Source organism: Topomyia yanbarensis, chromosome 3 (assembly GCF_030247195.1).
Source record: "Topomyia yanbarensis strain Yona2022 chromosome 3, ASM3024719v1, whole genome shotgun sequence".
Lineage (NCBI taxonomy): Eukaryota > Metazoa > Arthropoda > Insecta > Diptera > Culicidae > Topomyia > Topomyia yanbarensis.
In genome coordinates this window covers 111,353,809-111,370,045 of record NC_080672.1, presented here as the reverse complement: position 1 = coordinate 111,370,045, position 16,237 = coordinate 111,353,809, and the positions used below count along the sequence as shown (strand labels likewise).

General features: G+C 38.3%; 1 protein-coding gene across 1 annotated transcript; it reads right to left on the bottom strand.

Moving 5' to 3' along the window:
* Positions 1–13,585: 13,585 nt before the first annotated feature.
* LOC131692316 (serine protease 53-like) lies at positions 13,586–15,859 on the bottom strand. Its single transcript, XM_058979298.1, has 7 exons — positions 15,656–15,859; positions 15,501–15,595; positions 15,342–15,451; positions 14,870–15,284; positions 14,631–14,814; positions 13,998–14,572; positions 13,586–13,939 (listed from the first exon to the last, which is right to left on the bottom strand). The coding sequence occupies exons 1-7, from the start codon at positions 15,786–15,788 to the stop codon at positions 13,751–13,753; spliced, it is 1,701 nt and encodes a 566-aa protein (XP_058835281.1). The 5' UTR covers positions 15,789–15,859; the 3' UTR covers positions 13,586–13,750.
* Positions 15,860–16,237: the final 378 nt, after the last annotated feature.

Here is a 16,237-nt window from a genome sequence, read left to right as displayed (position 1 = left end):
AACCTCTACGTTTTTCCATCCTTTTACAATGTAGGGGTAATTCGGACCTCCTTACGGGGCAATTCAGTCATTTTTCTTTAATTTTTTACAATGGAATTATGTTTACCTATGAATTAGTTACAAAAGACACTCCTTAGGAAGCAAAAAAAAAATAAATGGCTTTTCAAAAACTTAATCTGGTATGTCACTGCTGTCGATTGGCGGCCCATGTATTTTCTTTGCTGTGGCGTGTGCAATGGTGTGCGCAGCCGCAAGCCGCTGAACGATGGTTGACGGAATAGGGGGTCCGAATAGCCCCGTACGCTCATATCGCACAAAAGTGGTAAGCGTCTAGAAAATATCTCTGTTTTCACCCAAACAAAAATCATTACATAAAATAGCTTTCCAAAACACCTTTTATTTTTTTACTTTATTTTGTTGCTTTAATCACGGTTTTTCTATTATAATGATTGGAGAATGGCAAAACTACGAAACGTTGTATCTCGTTTCTACAAGGAACAAAGAATCAACTTCAACTCTCAAAATTAATGTTTCAGAATAGCGGTTCCACGAATATGTACGATAATCAGAAAGTCTTGCTATTTTCTGCGAAATCGAGGGGGTCCGAATTACCCCCACTGCCTTAATAGCCCCGGCTTCCCCTATTTGTAACTCTGTTTGTCAGTCCGCGTTAGTTTTTCTTTTGTCAATCTGCTTAGTTGGAATCTTCGTCCAAGTGAGTAATTTAGAGGTTTTATGCGACTCGACACTGTAGGGGAATGACCTCCTTTCCACAGGTTATCGGCCTATTGTTTGAAATTGTCGTCAGTTTTTGTTCAGTTCATTCCCTAACTTTTGGAGTGGATCATACAAAATGTGATACCGGAAAAATGTTTAGGTAATATACATGAATTAGAGATGGTCGGGTTCGGGTTTTTAGACCCGAAACCCGGACCCGACCCGAACCCGACAAGTTTCGGGTCGGGTTCGGGTTTTATAAATTTATGCTTCTCGGGTTCGGGTCGGGTTCCGGGTTTTCAAATTTGAAATTCTCGGGCTCGGGTCGGGTCCGGGTTTTTTAAAATTTTGAACTGTCGGGCTCGGGTCGGGTTCGGGTTTTTCAAATAAGGAATTGTCGGGGTCGGTTCGGGTTTTGAACAAACCCAACCATTTCTTGACGCTGTCTATACACAAAACCCAATCTCTTTTTATACTTCGTGATACGAATGGAAGACACATATAACCGTACCAAATGGTAGCACCTTTAAATCACTAGAATTCGTCGTATTTTCTGGTGCTCAAATATAGTATTTTTTCATTCTTGACTGAATTATTTTATGTTTTAAAGGAACATTCATGAGAGAGCATTCAACAATACGTGTCTCATATCTAAAATCTCTTTGCGATTTATTTTTAATGATAATTAGTAATAAATCAAGTCAACAGGAATTTATCGGAAACTATTGATTCAACTGTCTGTTTTAAAATATTAATTTTGACAGGTACTTTAAAACCGATACGTAGGCCGCGGTCAGAGTAAACGCGTAAAACTCAGCTAAAGTGTACAGCAAATAGTGTCTAAAGCAAAGCGAGTAGAAATCTACGGGAAGTATAAACAATAAAAAACAATCTATTGATGCGCTCCTGATTGGTCGTTTTGACAGTCGCGAGAAATCTAGCAGTGGGTGTTGCGAGTGGGTGCGCGACGTTAGGCATACATACGTTAGGCATAATGGACGTTAGGCACAATGGACGATTGGCATAATATACGTGTTTTCAGATTAGAAAAAAAAAACGCTTCGCTATACCATACCTTCGCATAACTTTAGCGAGAGACTCCAAAATGAAAAATACCATGCGAGATATTTAGTCCTTGCAAGTGTAGAGTTTTTTTTCTATTTTTTCTGTGGACGAGATGAAGAAAATGTCCCTTCATTTAAGGGAACAGTTTAGGTATAAGCTCATTTCAAGCCTCTTAGATGTATTACCAATACAGTTGCGTCCAAAGATTTAAAAAAAGAAAAATAATGAACAGACATTAAGTTTTTGTTTACAAACAACATGGATATGAAGGGGTTGATGTGCGTTATTTTCATTTATTTCGTCTTCGGCATATACCGTACAGTTAATTATTAATACAATTGTTTACGTCAATATGAAAAATTTTCAATTGCTAACTTATAACTAAATTTAGTGGTATGCAGGTCGTAAACTAGAGCAGTTTCGTTGAATTTGCTACAACATCTGTTCACCGGATTATTCTGGCCATAAGCTGTACGATGTCTAGGAATCCACAAAGGCGGACGATTCCTTATACCACGAGGAGGAACAAACAATCAATTCATACCTATTCATACCTTAATATAAAATAGAACGATTTTAAACAAGAGTTTCAGCCTATTTTAGAGATGTGTAATTTGTTCTACATCTTTTATTTGAGTTATTGAGGTATTTACAATAGAATAAAATGTTGATCGAGTTTTATCAGCTTCCAGAGTAGTTCTACAACATCAAAAAATTTAAAACATTTGCGCTCTTATCACCCGAGGCTGTTATCACCAAAAAGTTATTTCCTTAAAGAATACTTCAACTTATGCTTAACGTCCATTATGCCAATCGTCCATTATGCCTGACGTCCATTATGCCTAACGTACGTATGCCAAACGTCCGTATGCCTAACGTATTTATGCCTGATGGGGTACACCCGTTGCGAGTGCACTTAACGGTAATATTTTTTGCTACATATTGAATATTAATTGTCCATTAACCCTACAACGGTTTCGTGACTTTTTATCTAAGTAAACGGTTTTGTGGGATACATTCGTACCCCAGAACTAAAATCGCTCTAATATGCCTAATTTTTATTAAATTTATAATTAAATTGGATAGTTCTATTCTAAAACATACAATTTTACACAAGTTTTTCGCTAACTATGTATCGATGTTATTCTTTTAAAAAAAGATATAAGAATGTCTTCGGAATTATGTAAACATGACAATACATTAACGTAAATGGTTTTGTGGGGTGCATTTGTACCCCAAACAAACTTTAAGCGGGCACTGTTAAGTTGGTCAAATGCAACAAATAGGTTGTACTTGCTTTAATGGAAGTTTTATAATAATCAAATTGATTTATGATAAAGATTGCTTGCAGTTAAAATAAACTGTAACCATTGACTAAAAAGGGCGTTGTAGCCCGGCGACGATTTCACAATTCCCATATATTGAAATCACAAATTTGGTGGTACTGCTGTGGCCAATTACCATAGCTAATTTAATACATGTGATAAATTATACAAAACTGCCTTGCAGGAATGGTTTTACATTTCTTAGAAAAGAAATGCATAGAATTCGCTTTTGATACAAAATTAGAAATTTTGGTTAAGTACGACGGGCAAGGTTGTCTGAAACTGTTAACATTAAGTTTTTTGTTTCCCCATGAGTTAGCGACCGATTTATTCTACATTTCGGTTAATATATCGACGATTTATAAGTTTCTCATAACATTACAAATTCGACGTTCAATAATAGCAAATGAACTATAATGAGATATAACTCAATGCGTATGGTGCTACTTCAGATTCGAATGGTTCTACTATTCTAAGATGAGCCTAGGGTGCCTAAAATTAAAAATCTTCGAGATCTTTGGTGGATTCTCCATGTTAGCAAGTTGGGTACGGATCGGGTTTCTCAAATTAAAAATTTTCGGGTTCGGGTCGGGTTCGGGTTTTCAAATCTTAAAATTCTCGGGGTCGGGTCGGGTTCGGGTTTTACAAAATTTTAATTCTCGGGTACGGGTCGGGTCCGGGCTGTCTAATTTTAAAATTTTCGGGCTCGGGTCGGGTGCGGGTTTTTCAAATTTTATAATTTCGGTCTCGGGTCGGGTTCGGGTTTTTCAATTTTTAAGCTCTCGGGTTCGGGTCGGATTCGGGTTCGAAAAAATTGAAACCCGACCATCTCTAATGAATATATGAATATATATGAATAATCGTACCAGAACATCTAATTTAATTGTTGCCTCAATATAGGGTGATGAGCCTATTTTCACCATACTAAGCAAGGTGCCTCACTAATTCGGTAATTTCTTGCCTTACAATCAATGGAATGCGTAAAAATTGACATCAACCGCTTTGCTTCGTTGTTAAGAACCAATATAATAACACAATTTCGTTGAAAACAGTAAAATTCTCGTGTTTGAGCACAATGAAAACTCGAATCGAAAGCCCCTATTGTTGCGCTACCATTTGACTCAATGCGTTGAACAAAGATGGCTGACACTGCTCTAACCAACGGCTTCAAATGGGTAGGGTGATAATAGAAACATGGCGCAAATAGGCTCATAACCCTACAACATGTTCAAATGATACACTTTTAAAAATAGTTTTTCGATATTTTCTAGTGATACTAACCATAATGCTTCAACATCGCAGATAGTTAGTGTAAAGAAGCTTTATAGTTGGTGATATTCCGTCTACTAGGACCAATGTTCTGGATTGAACTTCGAGGCGCAGTTTCTGATTGCCACTGGAGGGAAGTTAACTTTTTGTACATGTCACCAACCTGGCTTTTTGTTCGGAATTTTCGTCAACCCGGTACAACAGTCCCTGCTGCGTATACGCATTCCGTGAGTGAGTCACTATGTAGTATTGAATACTTTACTTGTACAATAGACTGACCTACTAGGGTGATGAGTCCAGTTGCGCCATGTTTCTATTATCACCCTACACGGCTTCAAATCCGTTGGTTATATCAGTGTCTGCCATCTTTGTTCAACGCGTTGAGTCAAATGGTAGCCTAACAACAGGAATTCGAGTTTTCGTTGCACTAAAACACGAGAATTTTACTGTTTTCGGCGCATTTGAGTTATTACATTAGGGTGGGTGCTCCTATAATTGAGGTGTACCAATAGTTGCAGTAGTGGGTTATACGCCTAACTAACGTACCAACCATCAACACATATATTTTATCGTTTCATCGCACTAAAATTATGCGACAATAAAACTGTTATCCTTGAAATTTGCTCAAATAACTACTGAAAAAATGATTTTCTTTGAATTTTGTGCTCCCTTGCACCTATAGTTTATATAGTGTACCTACCCGAGCAGAAGAAAATAACTGCGGAATACTAAATATAGGTATCAATACCAACGACAGTTTACCACAATATGGTATTAATGAGCTCTACATAAGAGGTAAAATATCAAAAAAAAATAACACAACATGTTCTACAAATAACTATTTGATAATGAAACGAGTTATTATAATACCAGAATAATAATAAAACATTTTTCAACCTCCCAATAACAAAATTCACCCTTTGGAGGTATTCAATAAGGTATTGATTTGGTATTTGTAAAAATCACTGGAATACATAAATAATACTGAATTGAAGTATGTATTATACCTCATTGAGGTATTAAGCAGGTATTGAAAAATGTTTCTTCAATACCTGCTTAATACCTCAATGAGGTATAATAATCAATTAATACTAAGTTTTGGTATGAATACCAAAAAATAGTATGCACGAGTTATTGCCCAGTTATTTTCTCCTGGTTGGGTATAGTTGCAAGTCCCATACGAAATCAATGAGATTCGCAACAATAGGAACCAAAATTAGCGATTGCACCACTATTGTTACATGTGTTCCTATAGTGGCACAAGCGGTTTTGAATACATATATTGGTTATTAAACCATCTTTATATTTTTCCTATGAAGTCAGGATTGAAAGCTTTCGTTTAATGTATTAACATTGCCCATTGCCTATTCGTCTATTTTTTAGCTTAAGTTTTCTTAAGTATGGGACTATTAGTACATCCCACGGTGTGTTTGGTAGAATAATTTTATTCGAAAAAACTACAAGGGGCAGCCCTATGGGGTTGCACGAACTGTAGATGTAGGACTATACTTCTTAATGTAAAATATTTATTTTATTAGTACTTAGTGTGTGGGAAAAAAACACCCGGACCGGTGAAGAAAAATCAAATTTTAGACAATATAATCACATCTCATGTATAGAACAAGCTTTCTAGTTGCTCTCAAACAGATCCTAAAAGTTCAAACACCCATGCAGTGGCGGCGCGAGGTGTTTTGCCGCTCGGGGCCAAAAATTAAATTTGCCGCCTCTTCAATAATGAATTTTTAAGAGTTCGATTATTTTCGACCTATTCATATGAAACAAATATGATAAAAGTATTAGAAAATGTCTGCATAAAAATCGTCACACTTCTTCACATTTTATTGTCAATATTTTGTTATTAATATTCATTGTGAAGCCATCACTTGTTTATATATTATTAAATTTTTAAATCGTATCTTTCTTACTTTTGCTTCATGCACAAGTTTTACCCTTTTTGTCTATGATTGTTGAAAAATTGAGTTTGTTACCGTTTTTCAGTTGATATGTTTCGGTGATAAATAATTAAAACCACAGTTTACCGTATACGTTTCGATTTCCCCCCAGCGACGGCAAGGCGGGTGAGTGAATAATTTTGAGGATGGCTGAAATTAAATAGGGAAGTAAGCTGAAACGTAAACGGTAAACTGTGGTTTTGATTAATTATCACCGAAAAATATAAACTGAAAAACAGTAACATTCATGAACGGTGACTAAAACCTGGAAACAAAAATTGAGTTTGGAAGCTGCATTGTATAAACATTTCCGGCTTATCATTTCACATCACAAATGCATTTTGGTGATAATCTATTAAATTTACTTGAAATTGATTTTTTAGAACAGTGGTTTTCAATCTTTTTCGTTCAACGTACCTCTTTCTGAAATTTTTTGCCATCATAACCCTGTCAGAAAAAAAGCTTTTCAATTGAATGAAAACAGAAACCTGTTCCTGAGCACTCGAGTGCACTCTCAGTATGTATTTCAATTTATGACACACTGAAACGATATATGAAGACAAACATCCGACGGGAACGTATCAGGAATCAGAATATACTGGCTTAAATGGCACGTTCCCCGTATGTAGTCAGGGATTTAGACTGTCTTCGACTACCTTTTCCATTTTTGATTCATAGCAAAAAAAATCGTGTTTTTCGGGACCTTCAGCGCTAAAAACTTTTCTGCCCGGTCATTTTTAACCGATTTTCAATTTCTGTGTTCTGGAAAGAACGAGAAATGACCTTCCCAACAGTATGTGTTATGTTCTTTAAAATACTCATCATAACTTAACTGGCGCCATTCTCCATTTTCTACTGTGCTGCCGCGTATTGAACGCAGAATTCTTCTCTACAAACCGAGTAATCGTTAACCTACTTCCTTCAACATCCCAGCTTCATGGAGAGCAACAGGGAGTATCAGTGATTTGAAAAAATCAAGTTTTGCGCGCATTCTTAGGCAATTGGATTTTAGCTGACTACGCAAACCATGCTCGCAGCAACAACGTGCCTTTTTCCTTTGTGGCTAAAATCGTTTTCATATGTAACTAGTATTTGAAGAAGCAGCAGAGGACGAAGGTGGTATGGCAACGGATCCTGGAGAATGCGCAGAAGACGATAGGATGCCGGCCCCTGATTTCCATCGGCTGAAAAACAACAAACCGATCACACTACTTAGCGTTCGTGGTGCACTCCCAAGCGGGATTCATGGGTTCCCGTGCCACCACGGACCAAATATTCGCAATTCGGCAGGTTCTGCAGAAGTGCCGCGAATACAACGTGCCCACACATCATTTGTTCATTGATTTCAAATCGGCGTATGACACCATCGATCGATTTCAGCTATGGCAGATAATGCACGAGTACGGTTTTCCGGATAAGCTAACAGGATTAGTCAAAGCGACGATGGATTGGGTGATGTGCGTTGTTCGAGTATCAGGGACACTCTCGAGTCACTTTGAATCTCGAAGAGGGTTAAGGCAAGGTGATGGTCTATCGTGTCTGCTGTTCAACGTTGTGTTAGAAGGTGTAATAAGGAGAGCGGGGATAGACACGAGTGGTACGATATTCAGGAAGTCTGAAACCAGCAGGATTGGACTTGCCATCAACGTTTCGAAGACAAAATACATGAGAGGAAGAGGTTCTAGAGACGACTCTGTGAACCTCCCATCCCGAGTTCGGTTGACGGTGACGGATTCGAGATGGTCGACGAATTCGTGTATTTGGGCTAACTGGTAACCACCGATAATGATACCAGCAGAGAAATTCAGAGATAGATCTTGGCGGGAAATCGTTCCTACTTTGGACTCCGGAGGACACTCCGGTCGAACAAAATCTACAAGACGCTGATTAGACCGGTGGTCCTCTACGGCCACGAGATCTGGACTATGCTCGTGGAGGACCCTTGGAGTTTTCGAACGAAAGGTGTTGCGTACCATCTATGGTGGCGTGCAGATGGAATCCGGAACGTAACTCAGGCGAATGAACCATGAGTTGCATCGGCTGCTGGAAGAACCATCCATCGCGCATACCGCAAAAATAGGACGTTTGCGGTGGGCTGAATACATCGTAAGAATGTCGAACGACGATCCGGTGAAGATAGTTCTTGAAGGCGACGCTACAAGAACAAGAAGACGGGGCGCACAGCGAGCACGGTGGATCGACCAGATAGAGGACGACCTGCGGACCCTTCGAAGACTGTGAGGCTGGCGACAAGCAGCAATGGACCGAGTGAAGTGGAGACGGCTTCTGCATACAGCAAGAGACAACAAGGCCTGAACGGTAAGGTAAGTATTTGAAGATATGTATATGAATTCGTTGTACCATACCCCACCGATTTCCACCTCGAAACCAAAACGACTAATACGTTCTCTACCTGCTACCATGTACCTTGTCTTGTCAGAGTTTATCGTCAGTCCGATTCTTGCAGCTGCCCTTTTAAAAGGTAACAATGTTTCTTGCAATGCTCTGCGATCAATACCAATGATGTCGAAATCGTTCGCGAAGTCAAGAAGCACGTGAGATCTCGTGATGACGGTTCCGTTCCTATGCACATCAGATCTTCGTAATGCTTGATTTTATCCTATCCAGCATCATACGAATCAGCTTAATCAGTTTAGTCGGGATACCACGCTCAAGCATTATCTGACACAGTTCGTTTTGTTTTACTGTGTCGTATGCCGCCTTGAATACACAGATGGTGAGTCCGCAAATTGTTTTCCTGGAATATATCCAGAATTTGTCGCTGGGTAAACATTTGGTCCGTCGTTAACTGTCCTTCTCGAAACCCGCTTTGATATTCGTCGACAAAGCATTCAGCCAACGGGCGCAGTCTACCCAACAGAACACGAGAAACTACCTTGTAGGCAGCATTGAGGATCATTATGCCTCGGAAGTTTACAGCCCTTCTCCAAGATTGAGCATATGAGGCCATTCAACCAATCCGAAGGCATTTTTTCTTCCACGCATATCATCCCAATCACGCAGTGGATTGCTTCGCACAGCCAGTCACTCCTAATTTTTAGAAGTTCAGCCTGGATTCTGCCCTTCCCAACGACCTTATCGTTTTTAAGCTTTCGCATAACCTCCCGTCTAGAAATCACTGAACAAAAATAAATTGCAGGTTTGTTTACCCCTTGCTAATCGCCGGGTCTACTTACTCAAAAAAAATCTTCGGTCGAACAACGTTCGCTACCGCATGAAGCTAAACTTCTATAGAACACTTATTAGACCGTTTGTCTTATCTACTACGCTGGTACCGTACCCGCAATTTAATAGGAAAGAAAACACCTCTCCAATGGAATTAAAAGATTGAAAATACAATGTATTCTTTATGAGTTAGAGGCATTAAAAGAAAAACAAATAGTTCACAGAAAAGTTCAATAATTCCGTAAAAATTGAAATTTGATTATTCGTGTAGAATGAGAGATTCTTAACCATGGACCAAGCCACCTGTATATGATAATGCTCCCTGGTTTAATCCCAACAAATTAGTCTGCATACTCCCACTACTACCTTGCAATATGTATATAGTTTTGTTCTATCGCATCCATCATCCCGATCCCCAACCTTTTTAATCGTCAATAGTTGCCAACATGAAATAAATTGATTTTTATCGTGATTAATGAAACTTGAACAATTACTAAAACACTATAGAAATTTATTGAGTAGGAAATGCCGCCCCCTGATTTTGCCGCTCGGGGCGGTTGCCCCCTTCGCCCCCCCCCCCTTCGCCCCCCCCCCTTAGCGCCGCCACTGCACCCATGGATAACCCCAAGTTTGTAGATGTGTTTCGATGCCACAGGATTGTAAAATGGTTAATAGTACGTCATGAAAATTCAATTCTTCCGTGACAATTTTTTTGCCTGCAAAATGCCCCGTGTGTATGCAAAGCTCATGATTTGTTGGGATATTAGCATTGATCGGAAAAAGCTTTCCAACGCTGCGCATTGCATACATACAGGACATTTTGCAGGTCACCAGAAGCTGTTCATTTTACCACCAGAAGCTGTTCATTTTACCACCGCCACATGTTCATTTTACCCACTCGCTATAAACATTTTGGACATGTTTAGAAATCAAGAAAACATTTTGAACATGTTTAGAAATCAAGAATCATGTTTGAAAAAATGTTTTTATGACGAAATATTTTTACCAGATATGTACAAAACATGTCTAACAAGAAACATAAGGTGATTGTAATATCTCATTCACTTATTAGTTAGAAAATAACGACTTTGCTTAACATGTTCATTTTACCACGAGTTCCCCTACCTACCAACACATTCGCCCCAAACATTGAACCCAAGCGTACAATGCAAAATGAGTCAACGCTGATGATGATGGGTAGAGCGAAAGAGACAACTAGTACCACCACGACATTATTAGCGCATTTCACCAAAATTCCACGCGGCCTTTCCCGATTGAAAGAAATGGCCGCGCTTACCCCATCTGTCATAATATCGTGTTTTTGCATAGCGAAGGGCTGAATGATTTTGTTCCAAAAAACAGCCCTGCGTTATGCAACACTTTGTGCAGGTTGATTATACCAGTTGCAAGTGGCGCTAAATTCACCAAGTTCCGTAAAATTCCTTTTAAATTACAGAATTGATAAAATTGCTTAGATGAGCTAAACTAATTAATCAAATCCTGCTTTAAAAACTGTTTTTGCGTTTAAACCAAAATGGGAAACTTATTACTACCACTACATTACTTAACTTCAAGCGCAAATAGCAAATACATGTGCTAGTTAAACCAAAAATTTACTGGCAACATTACAGCGGCATTTAGGAAGCAGTTGGAGCGGTCGCCTATTGGACGACACAGGGTAGCGTCCCTCCACAGCCAGTGTAACGGACTTCTAGCTCAGCTACACTGGCTGTAAAAAACACAGCGCAGTGATCTGCTTCGCCAGCCGTTCAACAGGGAACTGAGCGTGTCTGGCCAAGTCCGTTCTTTAAATAGTCGATGATGACGTCATTCATAGAAGCGTTGCGCGCTAGGTACACCAATTCATCGTACAGGGCTTGGGAAGCGCTATCTTCTGTGTGTTAATGCGCGATATTTTGACAAGGTTGTATATTATTTAATTTTTTAATGCTATGACATCAAAAATCTTTGGGTTTATCTATTGGAATCTATTCTTAGAAATGTTTTGGGGCGATTTGTTCAAAAAATTTGAAAATTTATCGTGAGATGGCTGAATTATATGCGTTTAAAATTGGACCACTTTTCGTTACATACCATTTTGTAGAATTTGCAGAGTGCACCCCCATATCGAAAACACAGACGTAGTCCTACGTCAAAATCGGCATCGCTAAACTTCAGCATATGATAGAATGGGCTTTTCCCTTTCATTTGAAAGTAAAATTAAAATATTCTGTCGGTGGCTCCAGAACAACTTTTATTTTAAAGTTTTTTTGTTTGAAAACTTAGGTATTTCAATAAAACTGGTTCACATTTTTGCCCCTAGGTAGTACTTTAAAAGTAGATATAGAAAGTATCACCTTTACCCGAAAGACGTGTTACTGTTAATGTCTCCAGATTCTGAACTAAACTGGCAACTCTGTCTTCTTGATATGTTGTCTTTGCTCTTTTCCCATATTGCGAATCTTTTCTAAAATCCACATTGTGACATTTCAGCCATGCGCCACCAAGCCGTGCGCCGAATTACGCGCATGTTCACTTTGCATTAGTGCAAGTGAAAAAACGGTTTGACGTTTATTTTTGTTTCGTTCGCACTCATTTGTTTCACATATAGCAAAAAATCGACGAAACGCTAGTTTATCTCGGGATAGTCAATGTTGTGAGGGAAATCTTCAATAAAGAGACTTGTATTACTTTGAGAATTTACTGAATGCATGGTTCAGCCTGATATTTTCTTGTTCGTTTTCTGTTGTGATCCGTGTTCAACGAGTAACGACTCCGGAATTTCTTCTTAAAGGAAATTATGAAACTTAGTTTTGTTCTTTTTTCTAAGATTATATGAAGTGTGTTCGATTTGGAAATAAAATTTGAGGACAAGCAAAAATCTATAAATTCCGATGAAATTAATCTACCCCAAATAATAACAAACATGGATCCAAAACTCGAAGAGCTTTTTTCTCTTTCAATCATCTTTCTTTTAATGTTGATAAAGACAAACAGGATTCTAAACCCAAAGTTGTACTAAAATCCGTCGTTTATTACAATATTAAACTGTCTACTTTAGTTCATTCAAATATAATGCTTTTAATTTAAGCCAATTGTAATTTACCAGGCAGGATAGGATCTGGAAGAAGGATCATTCTAGTTTACATTAGCTATCTCCTAGAGCGAGAAAAGAAATGAAAACACATTATAAAATCCGTTACTACATCAATCAACATCTTAAAAAGGTGTAAGATTATCGAATAAATTTGATCAACACCTTTCCACATCTCCTTTTTCATAAAGTGTCATTTTCGCCCAAGACCCGGAGGAATATGAAAATATATTTTTTCTGCTGAGAATGGGACTTTGTATACATTGAAATTTATCTGAATTTACTGTTCATTTAAACCCAACATTTTTCTGTAAGTCCCTGTTAATCGACTTCCGGGGACACCTAAAAACTGATAAAATTTTAATGACTTTCTCGGGTGATTTTACATCGATTTTTAACATTTTACAATGTTGTAGACAATGAGATTGTTCATCAGATACTCACTTTTAGTAATTTTGAATGTCTATAGTACCAATTAGTAGCAAAAATGTGAATTAATTTCATTAAAAAACTTAAGTTTTTAATCAAAAAACTTTAAAATAAAAAGTTGTTCTAGACCCCCCGACAGAATATTTTAATTTTACTTTCAAATGACGGGGAAAAGTCCATTCTTTCATATCCTGGCGTTTCAAAGATGCTGAATTTTTTTGAATAAAGTTGTTCGACAAAGACACCATGCATCCACCCTAGTTCTTAACTACGAAGCAAAGCTGTTGATTTAATTTTTTACGCATTCCATTGATTGTAGGCGAGAAATTAACGAATTAGTGAGGGACCTTGCTTAGTATGGTGAAAATAGACACTATCTAGTAGGTATAAAAAGAGATGCGATCAGTGATAGTTAAACCTATTCAATGATGTAGTTCATTCTTAAACTCCTGTACAAAACTTGTGGATCATACAAAATGTAAAAACGAAAATTATGGTTAGTTGATAAATTCATTGACTCAACTAAAATATCAAAATTAATAAATAGATTCTAGTACTTGAATTTCAACTTTAATTATTTCATGACCATGCATACATCATTTGCAAATAAAAAACTTTTATTATTATTCCTTTAACATCGTATTTTTGATCGTTTAGAGAACTCTAACTGTTATCGATATTCGAATACTCTCTTTCTCTTTTGAAACATTAATCTATGGTGAAAATATCAACCGATCATGGTTTTCTTCCAATACAATTTTCTCGATCCATTTCACATGAGGGTATATCCGAGTTCCAACTAAATCAGCCTCGCATCCTGCGCTCAATCTGGAGACCACTCCAAACAGATACGGTAAATATTGATAGTAGGCAATGTTTGACACTGGACCACCGTAATCCATCTGAAATTTGATTGGTAGTTAGTATACAAAATCGTAATTAACCGACTTGTTCAGATACCTTGCAAACTCTGGGAACAAGAGGTATCTTGTTATCTGCACATAATAAATTCTTACGTTGATAACTTGGGTTCGAGCACCTTCCATTACTACCAATACTGGTTTCTAAACCGTACTGTTGATAGTTGTCTTGTTGGAAACTGTCTATATCTGAAAACATACTACTATATGTAGAGTAGTACATTTTTCCAAATTGATCACGTATTTCTTCTTCTCGCCAGAGACAAGCTGGACGTAAATCCGTGTCATACTTTAAATACTTGCTCAATTTAAGTAGAGCAATGTCGTTTTCCGGCCTATTCTTACTATAGTCTGGATGAATGTAGATACTCTCGATGGAAACAATTTCGTTCACATACTGCACTATAATGTACCTTGGGGCACTTTGTTTTTCTCTGGCACAGAATGCTGAAGTTATGGCAAAGTTGTAATCGATGAGAGTAGCTCCACAGTTATACGAGTTCTGGTCAGTGTGATTCCAAAGAAGGCCTAATCGATGGAAGGGCGCCGATGGAGGAACGCGAAATTTGCTCATTGCTTTTCTTCTATTGCTACAGAAAACGGTACGGGTGCAAGCTATGGAAGGCTGTTGAAAATTGGTATGTTAACTAGACAAAACAATGGAAACACCTACCCGCATAGTTCATGGGTCGTTTTATCTCTTGCTCTATCCATTCCAGATATGATGAGACTCTCGTGTAAACACCTGTCGAACCTTCCGTACAGGGCGTCCCGAATGAAACAATTCCGACTAGCAATGGAATCCATGCTCCGTTTATATCAGACCGCTCTGTCTGAATTGGACCGCCTGAATCTCCCTAAAAGCGACATCGAAAGATCACGCGTAAAATTTTAATGTCAAAATATTATTACCTCACACGTGTCCATGGTTTCGCTTCCGGCACAAAACTGCTCATGAACAAGACCGTTAGGCAGCGACCGTTTATCAAATGGTATTCGTTGCATGCATTCAGTTAAATTGATATGGGATAATTTAACTTTTTGCAAGGTTGGGCTCAAATCTTCTGCGAAACCCGTTGTCCCGAATCCGACGGCACTTAGTGTTTCCTCCGGAACGTCCTTCTCCAGCCAAAGACATGCAGGGCAGACAGCATCGGTTAGGTTAGCATCCTTTTCCAGTTCAATCAGTGCAATGTCAAAATACTTTTTACTCGGTCGGTACTTTGGGTGTACGCGAATATCTCGAATTGGTATCTGTTGAGCAAACTCATCGTCCTCCGTGCTGCCCGTGTCTGTATCGCCTAGTCGAACTGTATCTGGTGCTGTCCTAAAAAATCTCGAATATCCTGGATCACAAGTACTTAGATGTGGTGATGCTTATTACCCATATCCGTTGATTGCACAGTGAGCGGCTGTTAAAACAAATCTCTGGGTAATCAATGTTCCTCCGCATAAGTATTTTATCTTATCATCGATAGTCCACCCAATGGCAACCTGAAATCACAATATTAGTAATCACTGAATAAAGTATAGGACACTTTACCATGTGTTGAAATTCGCCCCTGAAAGCTCGTTCTCCTCCAAACGCAAAAAGGACATTAAACCTATCAGTGTCATTGTGGAAGCGCATTGGGCAATCTGTAGATTATGTTACTAACTATGAATAGTGAACAATATCGAAGGATCACTTGGACTAACCTGCCATCGTATTACGTTGATATAATCCATCAGGAGGGGTATCAGTGAAATACCTTTGGGCAGCAATGGTCTCAAACATGAAAAAGAGCAGAACTCCAATCGCGATGCATCGTACTCTTCCAAATAATAACATTATTATCACCACTAAGCAAATACATCGATCCGACTCGAAGTTGAACACAGAACTGTTTTATTAACAGAATCCCAACGATGATCTGTGTGATCAGACCGGCTTCGCGTTGTAATATTTGTGTGCATCCCCGGACCGAAAGAGTTTTGCCGCATGTGATGTGATGTCTGAAAACTGGTTTCATTCGTATCAATACTACGTTCCATTTCTACTGTTGGTTTCTAGCTGTGATGGCCGTGACCTTCATGAAATTGTTGTTGTGGCGGACGGTTATACCCTACTTAGCCGAATATTGCGATTCTCAATAAAAATCATTCTAAAATTATGCAAGTAAGTTACTGATTTTTCGGACTTGAAATTATGGCGCACGGATATAATAAGTAATAAGTAATAAGTAATAAGTAATAAGTAATAAGTAATAAGTAATAAGTAATAAGTAATAAGTAATAAGT

Coding starts and splice junctions, on each gene's coding strand:
- LOC131692316 (XM_058979298.1), bottom strand. CDS start 15,788: ATGTTATTATTTGGAAGAGTACGATGCATCGCGATTGGAGTTCTGCTC. Junction 14,573..14,630: donor ACGACCCATGAACTATGCGG/GTAGGTGTTTCC, acceptor AGCCTTCCATAG/CTTGCACCCGTACCGTTTTC. Junction 13,940..13,997: donor TTGTTCCCAGAGTTTGCAAG/GTATCTGAACAA, acceptor ATCAAATTTCAG/ATGGATTACGGTGGTCCAGT.